Source organism: Canis lupus, chromosome 36 (assembly GCF_011100685.1).
Source record: "Canis lupus familiaris isolate Mischka breed German Shepherd chromosome 36, alternate assembly UU_Cfam_GSD_1.0, whole genome shotgun sequence".
Taxonomy (NCBI): domain Eukaryota; kingdom Metazoa; phylum Chordata; class Mammalia; order Carnivora; family Canidae; genus Canis; species Canis lupus.
The window spans coordinates 5274226-5292280 of record NC_049257.1 but is presented as its reverse complement, the minus strand read 5'-3'; the positions used below and the strand labels follow the sequence as shown (position 1 = coordinate 5292280).

General features: G+C 34.6%; 1 protein-coding gene across 5 annotated transcripts in view; it reads left to right on the top strand.

Annotated features, from left to right (window-relative positions):
• Positions 1-18055, top strand: part of WDSUB1 (WD repeat, sterile alpha motif and U-box domain containing 1) — a 48619-nt gene that overhangs the window by 7464 nt on the left and 23100 nt on the right. For 3 of the 5 annotated variants that reach the window (XM_038584594.1, XM_038584593.1, XM_038584595.1), the window contains exons 5-9: positions 3212-3305; positions 13818-13851; positions 15182-15222; positions 15303-15409; positions 16279-16458. In XM_038584594.1, coding sequence (XP_038440522.1) covers positions 3212-3305; positions 13818-13851; positions 15182-15222; positions 15303-15409; positions 16279-16458 — 456 coding nt within the window. The remainder of the gene's footprint in view (positions 1-3211; positions 3306-13817; positions 13852-15181; positions 15223-15302; positions 15410-16278; positions 16459-18055) is intronic. The other 2 variants (XM_038584596.1, XM_038584597.1) reach the window with 1 other exon arrangement.

The following is an 18055-nucleotide window of genomic DNA, read 5'->3' as shown; positions in this document are numbered from 1 at the left end:
TCTCATGAAATGAGTGTTGGACCTCCTGATTTCTTTCCCTGTGTTGCCTCCCACCCACCTCCCACCACATTTAATCTCTTTATCTTTTTTTTTCTACTGTATGAGAACATTTCTTAACTTTATCTTTTAACCTTTTGAATTTTTTATTCCATCATATTTTCAATTTCTGTAAGTTGATGTTCTCTATTTTTCTCAGTGTCCCCCTTTTATTTGATGAATGTGAAGATTATCTCAAAACTCAGAATATCAGAGGCTTTTTTTATTTTGTTGTTCCCTTCTGTTTCCTGATTATCTTTGTTTGCTTTTGAGTCTTTTTTTGTTTAGTCTGATCTTTCTCTTTCATAGGGTTACCTTCTTTGTCTGGAGATCCTTGTATTCCATTTACATTTAGAATTATGCAATAATAAGATGTTCAGAAGCTCTGTGCACGTAGTGGTTTGTTGTTGCTGACTTCCCTGTAGGACGAGGAAGTGGCTTGTTGGCCCTTACCGAAGAGGTAATAGGGGCTTAGAGAACTGCATAGGCACTGCCAAGGAACTCCCCAGAAAGCCATTAGAAATGTTCTGCTTAGAGAGAAGCATCTGACTTTTGTGAAGCATGCTATGGGTGGGATGAGGGAGGGATTGGAGGTAAACACCAAGTGTTTCATAAACAGACTTTTTTGCTAACTTCTGTATTTTCAGGTTAATATCTGTGTTCCCCAACTATTGATAGTACTAAGTCTTTTTGAGGTATTCTAGGGCAGAATAACGTTCTTCTTGGCCGCAGGCCCTCCCTTTGCACTCTGGGCTGTTACTTCCCTGTAGCACCTCATCAGTTAATTTGCTTTCTGCCTTCTCAAAATTGGCTTTAGTTTCTGGATTGCTGATGCCTCTCTTTCCATTCTCTTCATTGTTGTGCTTTTATATATATTTTTTCGCTTTTATATTTTTATTGATTCTTTCACTATCATTTTAATGGGAATTCTGAAATTATATATGGTCAGTTGGCCATCTTCAGATGCCTAAAAATATAATTTGTTACCTAATAAGCTTCAGTTAAATTACAAACCACATTTTGTTGTTTATAATTGTTGTCAAAGATTAAACAAAGCTGGACACTAAAATGATAAGGATAGATTTTTAACCAGTAATACACTATTGCAATAGGGAGAAGAGTCCAACATAAACCATACTCAACATCAGTTTATACAGAGGTGACTGGGCAATTTGAAGGGAGAATGAGGGAATAAGGAGAGAGGTATGTGGGACTTTGTAGAGTCAGGGAAGTGAAAACTTACAAAGAACAGAAAGGATGGGGGCCATGTGAAGCTCATCTGGGTTTGCTAACTGGCCCTTAGTAGGGAGATTAGGCTCCTGCCCTCCTACAGGTGGGAGACAGGGGTCCTATCTTCAGATGTTGGCTGGGACGAACAAAAGTTCTATTGGCAGCCTTGTATTTTCCCAGGCTGGTCCTTTAAGGGGCCCAGGGTCATCCTAGGCATGCAGCTGTGGGCTGTCAAAAACTATGTTAGTGTAAGTCTTTATAGGCCCCAGTCAGTGCCTTAGTTCAGAAGAGGGCTCAGAAGAGTCTGGCTAGAGTTTGATAAAAGAGAAAATCTTTGTCATTATACCAGTGTCTAGAGAAGGGCCCATTATCAGGAAATAAGAATTTCTTTTTTGTGGAAATTCAGTTAGTTTATTGCCTACTAGGTTATATTTAGTCATTCTTTTAGTATGTTCAGTGACATACTGGTGAGGATCAGCATTCACTGGTCTGTCCTCTCTTTTTGCTCCTGCCAAAGTAAAATTCTTGTGAGAACCCATGAATATAGTCATATATGGGATGTTCTAAATGTGTCTTTAATAACTTTTCAAAAGTAAAGCGTTCCATGCATTGTCTGGAAAATGTGTTTTTATACTGACTCTTTGAAAAACCTACTTAACAGTTTATAAACATGCAGCTAAAGCCTTTTTTATAAAGTGCTTCACATCACTCTCATCTGATTATTTTAATTGCTTATTTGTTAGGGAGGAATAGACAGACTTACAGATCTTATACTTGAGAATATAACCTGTGATGATATTGCAAGTTTTATTGGTTTTCATTTGATTTACGACTTAACATTTTTGCTGTGTTTGATTGATTGTGCCAGTTCCTAATCTGTATATTCCGTAGTGCCTTCAGTGACCACATCTCCTCTCCCAGACAAAAAATACATGTTTTTTTTTTCTATTTGTTGAAACTTTTACCTGCTCTAATGCCCTTTTTGTTTAATTCAATGCTGTTATCTTAAGAGCCATTAACACTTCAAAAAAGTTTTTATTGGGTCTGAGAAAATGAATCCATTTTATTTATTTCCTTCTCTCCTCAGATGAACTTCTTAATAGTAATTTTTATAGTAATTCTTAGTTTGTGACTAAGATACGTTGAATTCCATCAGTTTACCTTTAAAATAGTTCTTATATTTCCAGTATTTACCAAAAGCATAAAATGGATTTTAGTGTTACCATACTTTGTAGGAGTATTATAAGATATCATTGGAATTATAAGATGTATAAATTATCATTGATTATTTTTTATTTATGGAAGAAAATATTTTCTTGATATCACATTTTAAAAATCGATCTTTGTTGAGGTATTTAGGCAATTTGATTCTTTTAAAGCATTTAGGTAATTGGTATATGAGTGTGTATATATCTGTGTGTATATAAAAATATACATTATATATATATATACACACACACATAAAAATAATAAAATGTTTTTAAAACTTTCTTTTTAAATAGGCTCCATGCCCATTGTGGAACTTAAACTTATGACCCTGAGATTAAGAGTCACATGCTCCACTGACTGAGCCAGCCAGGCGCCCTAAAATATATTTTATATTTTAAAAAATGAGATGCCAAGGTTGTCTTAATGGCTTAAAATTTTAGATGAGTCTAAAATTTTATATTTTTATGTATTTTATAGTTTAAAATTTTTTATTTTAAAAGTACTTGATCATTATAATCCCCCATCTCTGCTGAGTGCACCATTTTCTTTACCCATTACTGAATTTTTGAAACCACTTCATCACACTGCATTCCAATACCTGACTTGTGTGAAGATTTCTTTCATTTTTGTATTCTTTAGTCACTTAAAGATTATTAAATGAGTGAAGTAGTTTTGACTTAAAAATAAATTCTAAGCACAGTCAGCTTGCTAATTTTTCTTGCCTTGTTATTTGCAGGTTTTGAATTAAAATATAAAAGTACACTGAGTGGGCACTGTGCTCCTGTTCTGGCTTGTGCTTTTTCTCATAATGGGCAGATGCTAGTCTCGGGGTAAGCTATTTAGTTTAATTTCCTTAAACCATTTTGATATGAAATAGAACAGATATACAGAAAAATACATAAAACATAAGAGAATAGTTTGATAAATTGATGCAAACCTATGTAACCACTACTCAGGTCAAGAAATACAGTATCACTGGTTCTGCTTCAGAGGGCTTCACCTTCCAGATGCCCCTTTAGGGTGACAACACTTCTGGTCATATACTGTATCGCTTTTTTCTTTTTACTGATTTAAAACAAATCATACAATGTGTATTATTTTGTGTCTGGCTGCCCTTGGTCAACATGATGTTTGTGGCATTCATTCATATTAATGCATGTAACCGTGGCTTATTGATTTTCATTGCTATGCAATATTCCATTGAGTGTGTATACTATTAATCATTTTAATGTTGATGAATATATGGATTATTTTCGGCTTATTGATTTTCATTGCTATGCAATATTCCATTGAGTGTGTATACTATTAATCATTTTAATGTTGATGAATATATGGATTATTTTCATTTTGGGAGCATTACAATAATAATTTTTTTAAGATTTTATTTATTTATTCATAGAGACACAGCTAGAGACAGAGAGGCAGAGACACAGTTAGAGGGAGAAGCAGGCTCCATGCAGGGAGCCTGACGTGGGACTCGATCCCAGGTCTCCAGGATCATGCCCTGGGCTGCAGGCAGTGCTAAACCGCTGCACCACCGGGGCTGCCCTACAATAATAATTTTGTAAATCCATCTGTGTTTTCTAGTGTACCTGTTCATGCATCTTTGTAGGAAAAATACATAGGAATAGAATTTATGAGCCACAGAATAATTGTATTTTCAACTTTGGCAGGTAACATCAGATTGTTTTCCAAGTAGCCAAACATCCCTAGAGCTGTGTTATTTCACATCCTAGCTTATACTTGATACTGATATTTTTTATCTTTTTAATTATAGCCCTTCTTATGGATGTAAAGTGTTACCTTACTGCTTTTTAAATTTGCGTTTCCCTAAAACAATGAGATTAGAATCTTTTCAGAAGTTTTTTGGCCACAGGTATTTCTCCTTTAATGAAGTACCTGTTCATGTCTCTTGCTCATTTTCCTTCTGGATTATCTTTTTCTTATTGATCTATTGTTGAGATTATATATATTGTGTCTGTATTTCAATATATGAGCCACTTATTGGTTATATGTGTTGTAAATATCTTTTCCCTTCTGTGGATTTGTCTTTTCACAGCTTAATTTTAATATGGTCTTTTTTTTTTAAATTCTATTTATTCATTCATGAGAGACATGGAAAGAGAAAGAAGCAGAGACACAGGCAGAGTGAAAAGCAGGCAGAGAGAGAAGCAGGCTCCATGCAGGGAGCCCATTGCTTCCAGGTCTCCAGGATCACACCCTGGGCTGAAGGCTGCGCTAAACCGCTGAGCCATCCGGGCTGCCCTTCACAGCTTAATTTTAGTGTAATCAGTTTCTTTATGTTCTGAGTCATGAGAATATTTTCCCGTATTATCTTCTAAAACCTTCATTGTTTTTTCTTTCTCAAATTTGATTTGTGTGTATCATGTACAGGAGTCCAGTTTTATTTCTTTCCATGTGGATATCCACTTGTCCCAGTAATATACATGAAAAGATCATTTTTTTCTCCATGTTCTATCTTATCAGAAATCACTGACCATATATGTGTGGATCTGTTTCTCAGCCTATTTATTTCATTCTATTTTTCTCTTTATCCTTGCTCTAAAACCATTCTCTTTCTAAGCTATTCCTGGATTTTGATATTTCCATATAAATTTTAGAGTTAGCTTGCCAGATTGCTTCCAGCTATCCCCTGTACATATATAGACCCATTGGATTTTGATTGGGGTTATATTGAGTCTGATAATTTGGGGGATAATTGGCATCTTTATGATGTTGAGTCTTTTAATCCAGGAATATGGCATATTTCTCTGTTTATATTTGTTTTGATTTCTCTCAATAATTGTCTTCTCTGTAGAAGTCCTCCTCCTCTTTTATTAGATTTATTTCTAGGCACTTAATTTTTTTGTTGCTATTATAAAAGTCATGGGTAACATAGAGAAGTATATACAGAAAGACAAAATTAAGATCTGTAAGAATTTATGCATTTTTATGTACGAAATCATATCACATGATAATCATTTTTGTTTCTTCCTTTCTAATCATGATGATGTACCTTTAACATCATCCTATGCCTTATTGAACTAGCTGTCAGTACAAAGGTAATGGAATTAGTGATAACAGCCAACCTCTGATTCCTTTTTGCAAAGGAAAGCTTTCATTATTAAGTGTGATCACTGTAGGTTTGGAGAGATAAACTTTTTTAGCTCTTCTGTTCCTTCTAGTTTGTAAGAGGTTTTGTTTTGTTTTTATCATGAAGAAGTGCTATGATTTTACCTGATTCTTTTGAAATAATCATATGATTTTTCTCTTTTATTCTATTAGGGTGATAAATTATATTGATTTCTCAAATGTTAAACCAACCTTGCTTTGTTGGAATAAACATAATTTGGTCAAGACTTAACTATTTTTGTATATATCACTATAGAGAAGCCTGATTCTAACTAACTAGTATTTTTTCCACTGGCTGCTTACAGAACTTTCTCTTTGTGATTTTTTTATACTTGATTTGTATTGAGATTTGGATTTCTTTTTATTTAGTTTGCTTTGGGATCCACTGAGCTTGTTAAATATGTGGAATGATAATTCACCAGTTAAGGGGAAATTCTTATTCATTATCTCTTCAAATATTGCCTCTGTCCTTTCTCTGCTCTAAATCTGGAACTCCAATTAGATGCAAAATATACCTTCATATTATAAACTTTATATCTCTTATTTTCTCTTCTGTATTTTTTAATTGTCCTGTTCTTGTGCTTTATTCCAAATGGTTTTCCTTTTGCTGATTGCTCTTCTTAGCTTTATCCAGATATGTTATATTAAACTGGTCTATTGATGAATCCTTAATTTGGATTATTTTGTTTTTTTGGTTCTGGAATTTGTATTTGGCTATTTTTTCAGGTCCACTATATCACTTTTTATGATTTCTAGTTCTCTGTTAAAATTTTTAATCTTGGCTTTTGTTTTTCAAAACTTTGTTCTATAAATCAATTAGTTTGGTACACAGCATGAGTCAGTTACTTTATATTCTATTTATATACTTTGGTATATTTTCTCCTTGCTGCTCTTGGATTTTCTCACTCTTGCCTGTCTGGCGTCAGACATTGAAATCCACATTCATGGCTCTTCATGGCAGCTTTCGCTCCATCCAAGATATTTGGGCTGTTGACATTTACTTAAAATACTTTGGACTTAAGCCTGATAGTTCTTTTCCCATATGTTCTAATCCTTGCCAAATAATAAACCAAAAAATTAGATATGTTGCCTTTATTTTAGATGTGACCCTTCTATCCCAAAAGAAAATAGTGCATCATCAAAAAGCATGTATAGTAATTCTTTTTTCACCTAGAATTGAAGTCAGTGATAGTTTAAACAAATTTGGATTATCTTCTTTTGTTTTGGGGGATGTATTGTGCATTTCACTCTTGAGAGGTCAATTGACAAAATGATGAAATGAAATGCAGCAAGTATTTATGACTATCTCATGTGCACAGGTCTCTGCCAGTTGCGATACAGCATATAAAAGGAAGTATAAGACAGTGTGCCCTTCAAGATATTTTAATTCTCTATCCTGATGGTCATGTTGATAACTTAATAACATTGTATGATCTAATACGCCTTTGCCTTCTGAATCATAAAAGAAGTATTAAGTGATAGTATAACTTGTGTGTTTAAAACCTATTTGTTATAAAAATGCTATTTTATAGCATTATAATTCCTCATTACCGGGATCCCTGGGTGGCGCAGCGGTTTAGCGCCTGCCTTTGGCCCAGGGCGCAATCCTGGAGACCAGGGATCGAATCCCACGTCGGGCTCCCGGTGCATGGAGCCTGCTTCTCCCTCTGCCTGTGTCTCTGCCCCTCTCTCTCTCTTACTGTGTGCCTATCATAAATAAAATAAAATAAAAATTAAAAAAAAAAATTCCTCATTACCTTGTATATATGTCAATCTTAATTAATATGTTAACTAAGATGTACCCTTTTTAGTCATTGTTGATAAATGTATTTTACATTATTAAATATTTTTTGGGATATGGTATCACTCTAGGTCACATTCAGATATTTTTTCTGAATATTCTTAATTCATTTGGATAAATATATGGGAAAGTTAGTGAGTTGGAAATGTAAGATAGTGAAATATAAACGTTTAGTTTTTTAGGGAAATTGGAATATATGTTTCAACCATACTTCATGAGTAGATAAAGAACTAGTTCATTCGTCAGTGATATATTCCCTTTGTGACTAAAAGTTATTGGTTAGATGAAATAGATACATATTCTAAAGAGACAGTGGGGGAAAATGAGTAAGGTATCTGAATACAGGTGGCTACACAGGAAAAATGAATTGAGAGAATGGGATTATAGGTCAACTATGCTAATGAGGTTGTATAGGGCATAGATATAGGGTGACCATGTCAAAGGCATCATGGAATTTATGCAGATATGGGAGGATTGGGAAACAGAAAGGGAATTCCAAAAGGCAGGAAATTCTTGAGTGGATTAAAATGTATGGTGCATATAAAAAGCAGTAAGAGGAATTGAGGCTGGAAAAATAGATTGTAGAGATGATACTAGGATGTTGTTTTAACTTTGTATAGATTTAGGAAAATGATTGAAACTTTTAAGGCAATTCTAATATGCATTGCCTAGCTATAGGAGATGCGTACTAAAGGTGAAGTAAAGAAATTGAACCATGATTTAGGTCAATAGTTCTCATATGTTTTGGCCTTAGCATTCTCTGATATTCTTACAAATTATTGAGGAGGAGCTTAAGGAGCTTTTGCTTGTATGGGTTACATATATCACTATTTACTGAAAATAAAACAAAATTCTAAAATATTTTTAGTTCATTAAAAAAACTCATTGTATATTAACATAACATTTTTTGTTAAGAAAAGTAAAATAGAAGAATGAATTGTTTTCTTTTTAAAAATCGCTTCAGTATCTGGACTAGCAAAAGATACGCGGGTTCTCCTGTCTGCTTCACACGTTTCATTAGCTCTCAGAGCTGTGATGGCATCACACATGATGGAGCAAAATATGTAGGAACTTCTTCACTCATCTTTCTCTACACCTCCCCTCTAATAATTTTCCTCTAGCCCCTTGGCAGAATTTGTCTTTTGTTCCACCGTACTTCACTTGATCAACCAGATAAAACGAACATTATATATTTTAGCTTCTATTCAGGCAGGAAAGATCAGTCTTCAAAATTCAAATAGGCCTGCCTCTTTCCATAAATTCTCAGTTCTAGTTGTTAGGATTCTTTGAAAACTAGTTTTAAAATGCTGATCATTGTTAGAGTTTCAGGAGTTCAGTAAATAACATCCTCTTTTCTTCTTCTTGAGTCAAAAACCAGTGAGAGAGAAATACAAAACAGATTAGACATGACTGTAGATCTGCATCTGACTTGCCCACCTGTTCTTGGGCACCATTGGCCCACTGCAGACTTAGTACCCTGTGGGGACAGATAAAAGAGAAAATCCAGAAGGGGCTGGGCCATGTGACCTAGCATCTTTCCCTAAACTTTCCAGTCATCTGTCACTCTTTTTCTGTTAAGTAGGAGAGGGAGAAGGCAGGCCAGGAACCTTATTCCAGAAACGATGGGAAGTTCCAATTAGAAGTTTGTTTTTATCTGTTTTGTACTTGTGGAGGGTAGAATTTTCATGAATTTGGAGTGGCTTTACAAGGCTTCTCTTGCTTAGTGATGACTGGCATAAGAAGGTATAAGAAGGCTTAAGGTCACTTTTCCAAAACTCAGATCATCTCCCTGCCCCCGCCACCCCCCTCCCCCATCTCTTTATAACATTGTTCATAATCCTATAGAACAGGTCAGTTCATTTAATAGCCTAAAAGTACATGATGCAGTTTATCACAGAGGGTTATTAGATATTGCATTGCTTGAAACTGGATGACTCGTGAAAGCTTTAGTGAAATTTGAATAACTATGCCATCTGCTTCATACATTTTTAGGTTAAAACGGACAGGGCATGTCCCCATTATGAATCAATTTTAATACATTTATGGGGGATGATGTTCTAGGAACTATAAAATCCAAAAACTTGGGTTTTAAGTTTACATAGTTTTCATCACTTACTAGCTGTGTGACCTTGAGCAAGTTCTAATTCCGTACCTTTATCTCAGCTTCAGTTCTCTGAATTACAAAATGGGGAAAATAATAACACATTTCTCATAAGATTGTTACAAAGCTTAAATGAGAAAATGCAAGCAAAGCATTTATTGCTTATTTGGGGGGGCATGATAATTGTTCACTACATGATTAAATATTATTTTTACGTAATCTGAAACACTGGATATTTTCTGATTTCTGCTTTTTCTGAGTTTTAGACATTGACCTACCTAAGAGGCATTATAAAACAGCTGTTTGAAATTTTACCATGTTTGTTCAGGAAGAGTTGTTGAGGATGTTGTGTCATAGCATCCTCTCTATAAAGACCTTGGGGGAAATAGTTCTTTCAAGTCTCAGTCTGAGGAATTGAAGTCTCTTTTCCAAACTTTGGGCGTGTGTTTTTATCTTAAATTGTGTTAACAGATCATGTTTTCTTTCTTGAATTGCTGTTGAAGAAGCTCAGAACCAAACTTGCAGCCCTCCTGTAGCAGGGTAGACTGGATTTTATGATGTATATTTTGGACACTAAATTTTTTTAAAGATTTTATTTATTTATTTGAGAGAGGACAAGCAAGTAGTGGGGGGGAGAGGGGGAGGGACAGAAGGAAAAGGAGAAGCAGACTCTGCACTTAGTGCAGAGCCCAACATGGGGGCTCCATCCAACGACCCATGAGACCATGATCTGAGCCAAAGTCAGGAGTCCAGCGCTCAACCAACTAAGCTACCCAGGCAGCTCTTGAACACTACAACTTAACCTTCATTTCTCTTGCCTACTCATCGTTGTAGTCTCTTCTTCTCCAGTTTTCTCACTGTAATTTTTCCCTTGTTTTTGCTACATCTTGTAAGAGACTGCAAATACTTTCTGAATGAGAAGAAACATAGATAAATGCATTTAAAATAAAAACATTTGACTGCAAAATAAATCTTTAAACCTGAGGAACACACTTGACCTAAAGAAATGTTGGTGATTTCATTTGATGAGCTTTTTGGCATTGTATAAAGCTAGTTTAGATTAAAATGCTCTAGGTGATTTCTGATATGAGTGGCTGTACAGTATCACTAGAATGTCATGGATCTCCCATGAGTCTATGATTATATGCTCTTCTATACCAACCACATAACTATACATGTTGCTGCTCTCACCCACTATGCCAGATATAATTGACATACGTGTCCTATAGTCTTGAATGAGCAGAGTTGAGGTTTTAGAGTGCCACAAAACTGAAGAAATGGAGTATCAAAAGGCTTGAATACTAATGCCTCCTTTATAAGGAAACACGGGGTTAGAGTGAAAGGCAGATTGTGCTGGAATGTGGATACTGAAGAGTTGGGGTAAGATTTACATAAAGCAGGAAATGTATAATCAGGGGCACCAAACAGTTGGACTTCTTGTGTGGTGTTGGTTCAGGTTCAATTTAGGGAATATTTTGAGGTTTTATATTATTTGAGTAGTTTCAAAGTATTTTATTTCAAATCTCAAATATTGAAAACTATTATTTTTTCCCTAATTCTGATTTCCTTCCCCCAAATCTAATCAGTTATCAAATCCCATTATATCTTTCTTTGAATCCTATGACCAAATTAGAGGCTACAGGAAGTGAGTTGACAGTCTTTTTAATCTCCCAAAGTTTACAGGTCTCTGTTTATAATTGCCATTCTTGCTTGGAATCCTTAGACTCTTAAGAGCTCCTCCTTGGTCTTTTGTTTCTCAAATTATGTTTATACCTCAGTAGATAGGGAACCTATTCCTTTGCCTTCATGGCTAGCAATCTGTTGCCTACAGGATAGTTTAAATTTCTTGGGTGCTTTGTTTTTTTGTTCTAATTTATATTTTGGGCCATATTGCTTGCTATTCCCGTAGTGGACTCTTGTTGTCCTAATTCCTGTCTTCCCAATATACAACGCACATAAAAAATTACTAATGATCTTCAAGTGATATATTATTAGAACAAGTTAGGTTTTTGTGATTTTTTTTTTTAAAGATTTATTTGAGAGAGAGTGAGTGAGAGCAGGGGGATGGGCAGAGGGAGAGAGTCTTTCAAGCAGACTCTGCACACTGAGTGCAGAGTCTGATGTTGGGCTAGATTCCATGACCCATCAGATTATGACTTGAGCCAAAACCAAGTGGATACTCGACTGACTGATCCAAGTGCCCCAGGATGAGTTCATTTTAATTGCACTAGTTACGGTCTCAGAAGGTGGAATCTCCTTCTAATTTGCTTTTTTGCGATGCTCCGAAGTAATAGTTTTCCCTAAAAATTTTATATATTCTAGTAATCATACCTTGTACCTTGAGGAATTTAGGACTAAATAAGAGTATCCACAAATTAATTATGTTTACCATATACATAGTCAAACAACATTAGCTGCTAATATTATTTCTCAATGTTTTTTGGCTGGAATTTAGCATTTAATGCTATAACTATTTTTTGACATTCAGAATGCATTCATTCATATGCTTCCCGTTTTCTTGTATTTTATTTTACATTTGAACATTTATTTTTATTTTTTTAAGATTTTATTTATTTATTCATAACAGACACACACAGAGAGAGAGGCAGAGACACAGGCAGAGGGAGAAGCAGGCTCCGTGCAGGGAGCCTGACACGGGACTCGATCCCGGGTCTCCAGGATCATACCCCGGGCTGAAGGCAGCGCCAAACTGCTGGGCCATGGGGGCTGCTCACATTTGAACATTTAAAGTGTAATTCCTGTTTTGGAAAAATTCTGCAGTCAAAATCCATCATCTACACTGGATAACCTACAAAACAAGGAATTTTAAGTCCTTCAGAAGCTATGACTTCTGTGGTTGGACTCTTATCAGCTACCTTTTAAAAGAAAAAAAAATTTATTTATTCATGAGAGACACAGAGAGAGGCAAAGACAGGCAGAGGGAGAAGCAGGCTTGCTGTGTGGAGCTGGATGTGGAACTTGATCCCACAGGATCATGATGTGAGCCAAAGGCAGATGCTCAACCACTGAGCCATTCAGGTGCCCCTTAGCTACTTTTTAATAAGTACAAATATTAAAGTTGTACACATGGTAGTAACACTTGTATTGTTGTGTTTTCTCACAACATGTATCATGGTGGCATAAAGATTATTTTTAAAGCGGGAAAATATTATAAAGAAATATTTATCTGTTAATTAATGTACTTTGTCATAGTATTGCATTTTTCTCTGATGATCTTTTTCATCAGAATAATCCCAGGGGGCTGTTTTTTCATTTTTATACCACTAAAAGTAATCACGTAGAGTTCATATTAAGTTAAGAATCGTAATTTTCAAAAATGAGTCCCAGTCAAGAGATGTGTGTGTGTGTGTGTGTGTGTGTGTGTGTGTGTGTGTGTGTGTAGAGATTAGTGATTAAGGCATGGCCATATCATTGATAAAGAACAATACTATCTGAAACAAAAACCAAGGAAACAGTACTTTTGACCCTTGAACAACATAGGTTTGAGCTGCATGGGCTTACTTATATGTAGATTTTTTTTATATATAATACAGTATTTTCTCATAGGATTTTCAGATTTTCTCTAGCTTTATTACAAGTATACATTATAGAATACATATAATACTCAAAAATTTGTGTTAATCAACTTCTTGTTATTGGTAAGGCTTCCAGTTAACAGGAACCTTAGTAGTATTAAGTTTTTGGGGGAGTCAAAAGTTATAGATGGATTTTCAACTGCATGGGGTGGAGCTTAATGCTCCTAATCCCTGCATATTGTTCAAGGGTCAACTGTAATAGCATTCTCTTGGACTATTTTTTCCCTTTGAGTTATTAACTGGATATAAGATTGTGTCTTATTTATACATCTTAAATGCTTTCTGTTTATGGCTAGGTAGTATAAATAGCATATACCATTGCTTACTAAAGTTTATAATTTTCTGATAAATTTCATATATAACATTTGATTTTTTGAATAAAAGTTCATACATGGGAACAAAAAGGCTGCATTCTAAATGTTTGCATATCAGGGGCTCCTGGGTGGCTTAGTCAGTTAAGCGTCTGCCTTTGGCTCAGGTCATGATCTCAGGGTCCTGGGATTGAGCCCCGCCTGACACTGGGCTCCCTGTTCAGCAGGCAGTCTGCTGCTCCCTCTGCCCTCTCTCACTCAAATAAATAAATAAAATATTTTTTAAATAAGTAAATGTTTGTATATCCAAAAAGTTATTTAAATGACTTAATACTAATTAATAAATGCTGTACTTTGTTTTTATAGAACTACTCACTCATAATTTCCTTTTTGTTTTAAAGATCTGTGGATAAGTCTGTCATAGTATATGATACTGTAAGTATTTCAAAACCTTCTGTGTGTGATTTGTGTAAATTCTATTAGGCTACTGAGCTTCAAGTTAGTTAAGCAAGATGAAAAAAAATATACTTTTTCTTGTTAGAGTGCCTAAGGGTATACATTTTCAGAAATGCTAAGATAGTTATGCAGGTTAAGGTACAGGTCCTGGGACAAGCCCTTAAATATTTCAGTAGTGATTTTAAGATGGACAGATGTCTAAGATGGACAGGTCTGATCAAAGAAAATACAACGAGGACCAATATCCAAAAAAAAAAACAAAAAAAAATCACTTCAAATTAATTACTCTTAAACTCTTATACCAAGTTTCCATAGTTTCTATAACAGCAAAGGATGAATGTTTACCCCAGGGTTGGGGAAGGGTTTAGCTGAGAGTCACCTACCAATGGTAGCGTTTGGGCTGGGTTTAAAGTATAAGGAAGAGAAGGTTTTAATGGACTTGGGAAAATGGGAGTCTTGGGTAGATCCATATAAATAAAGAGCAGAGTTGCATAACTATGAAGAAAAATGAACATTTTACATAGAGCGAAGATGAAGTTGATGAAAATATTCTCCAAGAGAGAATGGAGAATGTTGAATGGAGCCTTATAATGATGAGTTCAGGCTGCAGCAGCTTTGCCAGCAAATGAAATAGAGATGTAAATCATCAAAGTTTAGAGGGTCAAGCAAGGAATCTAAACCAGTTCTCCACATGAGAGTTCAAATCACTGAGTACTCTGGCAGGGGATAGGAAAGAATACTCAAACTGAGTAAAGTGGATCCTGAAAGTTTCTCAAGAAATTTTCATGAGATTTTACAAGAATAGCTATAATGTTAAATTTTCTCCATAAATTATGTATGTAAGTCTCAGTTAAATACAACCAATTGTATAGCTGAAACTATAATAATACTGTATATTATTTATACTTCACTTTCAAAAAATTAATAAAATAAATGTGTCTAGATACTAGATGGCCAACTAAGTATATTGAAAATCTAAGTGACTAATTTCTACTCACTGGTCTTGCAATGGATAGAAGTCAAATGCCATAGCAAAAATACAAATCATTTCATGTAACAGATGTTTAGGTTACTATTAGTAAATTCAAATAAATTGGCAAAAGCCAAGGGTCTTTTATACTAAAAATTTCTAGGAAAATGATCAGCAAACAACAGTGCTAATTATTGAGAAAGTGAAATAAGTTTCAACTTACATTAGTGACTAATAATAATACTAAAACACAGCATTTAAACCGTTTATGTTAGATGAGTCCTTATTAGTAACTTTATTTCCTACTTGAGTAAATATAAAACTGTTTTTATTTTTCAGAATACTGAGACTATACTTCACACGTTGACTCAGCATACCAGGTCTGAACCTAACCTCATTTTGCATTAATATAATTAAGAAAGTAGTCTGAAGATACATAATAGTTGTTTTTATTAACTAGGTATGTCACAAGTTGTGCCTTTGCACCCAATATCCTCTTACTTGCTACTGGTTCAATGGACAAAACAGTGAACATCTGGCAATTTGATCTGGAAACACCTTGCCAAGGTTAGTAAGGGCATCATATTTCAGCCAGTTCAACCCATTCACCATTAAAATTTTAAACTCCATAATTTTTTGAAAAATCACTCAGCTTGCTTTTTCTGAATATAAAGTATGCATCCAAATTTAATAGGATTTAAAAATAATTTTAGAGAAAACAGTGTTTAAAGTAGTTGGTCTATGTTAAAACTGCTGGTAAATGCTTTAGGGTGCATGTTCATGGATATCATACCTCCCATAGTTTTGTGAGCTGTTTATTTGTACTGCAGACTATTCTTTCAGATAAATGTAGCCTGAGAACAAAATAGAAATCGTAGTTTTATTGATTCATTTTAGTTTTGGCCTCATCAGTGTTGACACATAATTTAGGAGTTTTATTTTTATCACTGTCAGAATTAGCCAAATAGTGGTGGTGATATGCAGGTGGTAGAGCAAATAGAGTACTTTTGCTGATATGAGGTTTTTGGTTTTATTTGTTTTATTTAAAGTAGGCTCCATGCCCAGCATGGAGCCCAGTTCAAGGCTTGAATTCATGACCCTGAGGTTGGGACCTGAGTGAAGATCAAGAATTAACTGCTTAACTGACTGAGCCATCCAGGCCCCCCAATATGAGTTTTATATAATAAAAAATTTGGTTTTCTAGAGTGGAAAGAAAAAGTTCCAAAAGAGTAGTATTTAACATATTAAATAATACTGTAGTTATACATAGCATTACTTGATTTTTTGAAATTTCTTCAAAGGATGTTAAAGTGGCAAAACACAGATTTAAGGAAATTTCATTTACTTTTGAATTCTGAGTGATAATATTTATAAAGGAAGTACTTTTCTTCATTGTTATTTTATCTGCCTTTCTGTTTTTTGGTTTGTTTTTAAAGCAAGGAACACAGACGATCAAGTGAAGCAGTTTATTGAAGATTGGTCAGAGGATGATGTCTCGATGTGGCTTTGTGCACAAGGTTTAAATGACCTTGTTGATATTTTCAAAATTAATAACATTGATGGAAGAGAACTGTTTAATCTCACCAAAGAAAGTCTGGTCGATGACTTGAAAATAGGTAAGATTAGTGGAAGATTGGCAGTATTAAAAGTGACTTTTAATAATTTACTCTGAGATTTGTTTTAGTTGTATTAATAGTTTCCTCTTAATATCCTGGCATAGTAGAGAAGGATAGTACATTTTTATTGGAGTATGGAAAAGAAGTGTTCCATAGTATTTCTTTAACTAAAGCCACCATGTAACTAATTTTAAAAATGTATATATTCTTTAAATTGGGACATAATTCACATAAGATAAAACTCACCCTTTTATAAATGTACAGTGCAGTGGGTTTTCTTAGTATATCCACAAAGTTGTCCAGCCATCACCCCTGTCTAGTTTCACAACATTTTCATACCTTCAGAAAGAAACCCCATGCCCACAAGTTGTCGCTCCTCTTTCCTTTTCTCTCTAGCCACTGGCAACCACTAATCTGCATTCCATCTGTAAGGATTTGCCTCTTGACATCTCATAAAAGTGGAATCATACGATATGTGGCCTTGTCTAGCCTCTTGCTTAGCCATGTCTTCACAGTTCATCCCATGCTGTTGCATATATTCGTACTTCATTCCTTTTTATGGCTGAATAATATATTTTTTCACTTTATCACTTTTTGCTTATCCATTTATCAGTTGATTGAATTTGGATTGTTTCTACTTTAGCTATTATGAATAATGCTGCTCTGAACATTTGTGTACAAGTTTTTGTGTGGTAATGTTTCCAGTTTTCTTGGGTACATAATCAGAAATGGAATTGGTGGGTCATACAGTAACTCCGTACTTAACATTTGAGGAACTGCTGGACTATTTTCAAAGCAGCTGTGCTATTTTACTATTCTCACCAGCTATATATGAAGATTTCATTTTCTCCATATCCTCATCAGTACTTTTTTTCTTTTTTTAAATTATAGCCATCCTAGTGGTCTCTCCTGGTTTCAATATATATTTCCTGGTGACTGGTGATGTTGAATATCTTTCCATGTGCTTGTTAGCCATTTGTAGATCTTTCTTGTAGAAATGTCTATTTAATATCCTTTGGTCATTTAAAAAACGGAGTTGTCTTTTTATTCATATAAATTTGGATATGAGACTTACTGGATATATGATTTATAAAATTTTCCTCTCTTTGTGTGGGTTAGCTTTACACTTTATTGATAGTGTCCTTTGAAGCACAAATTTTTTTTTTTAATTTTTATGAAGTCCAGTGTATCTGTTTTTCCTGTTGTTGCTTTGCTGTAGGTGTCATAGCTAAGAAACTATTGCCTAATTCCTAGTCTCGAAGATTTACACCTTGTTTCTCTTCTATGAATTTTATGTCTAGTTGTTATCTTTGTGTGTGATCAAGTTTGACTTAATTTTTGAATATAGTGTGAGTGTCAGGGTCTAACATCATTCTTTCAGATGTGGATATCTAGTTGCTGCCCCAGTTCTATTTATTGAAAAGATTATTCATGTGCTTTGGAATTGTCCTGGCACCCTTGTTGAAAATCAGTTGACTACAAATGTGAGGATTTATTTCTGGACTCTGAATTCTATTTCATTGATCTATTAGTCTATTGTCATACTGGTACCACACTGTCTTTTTTTTTTAAGATTTTCTTTATTTGAGAGAGAGAG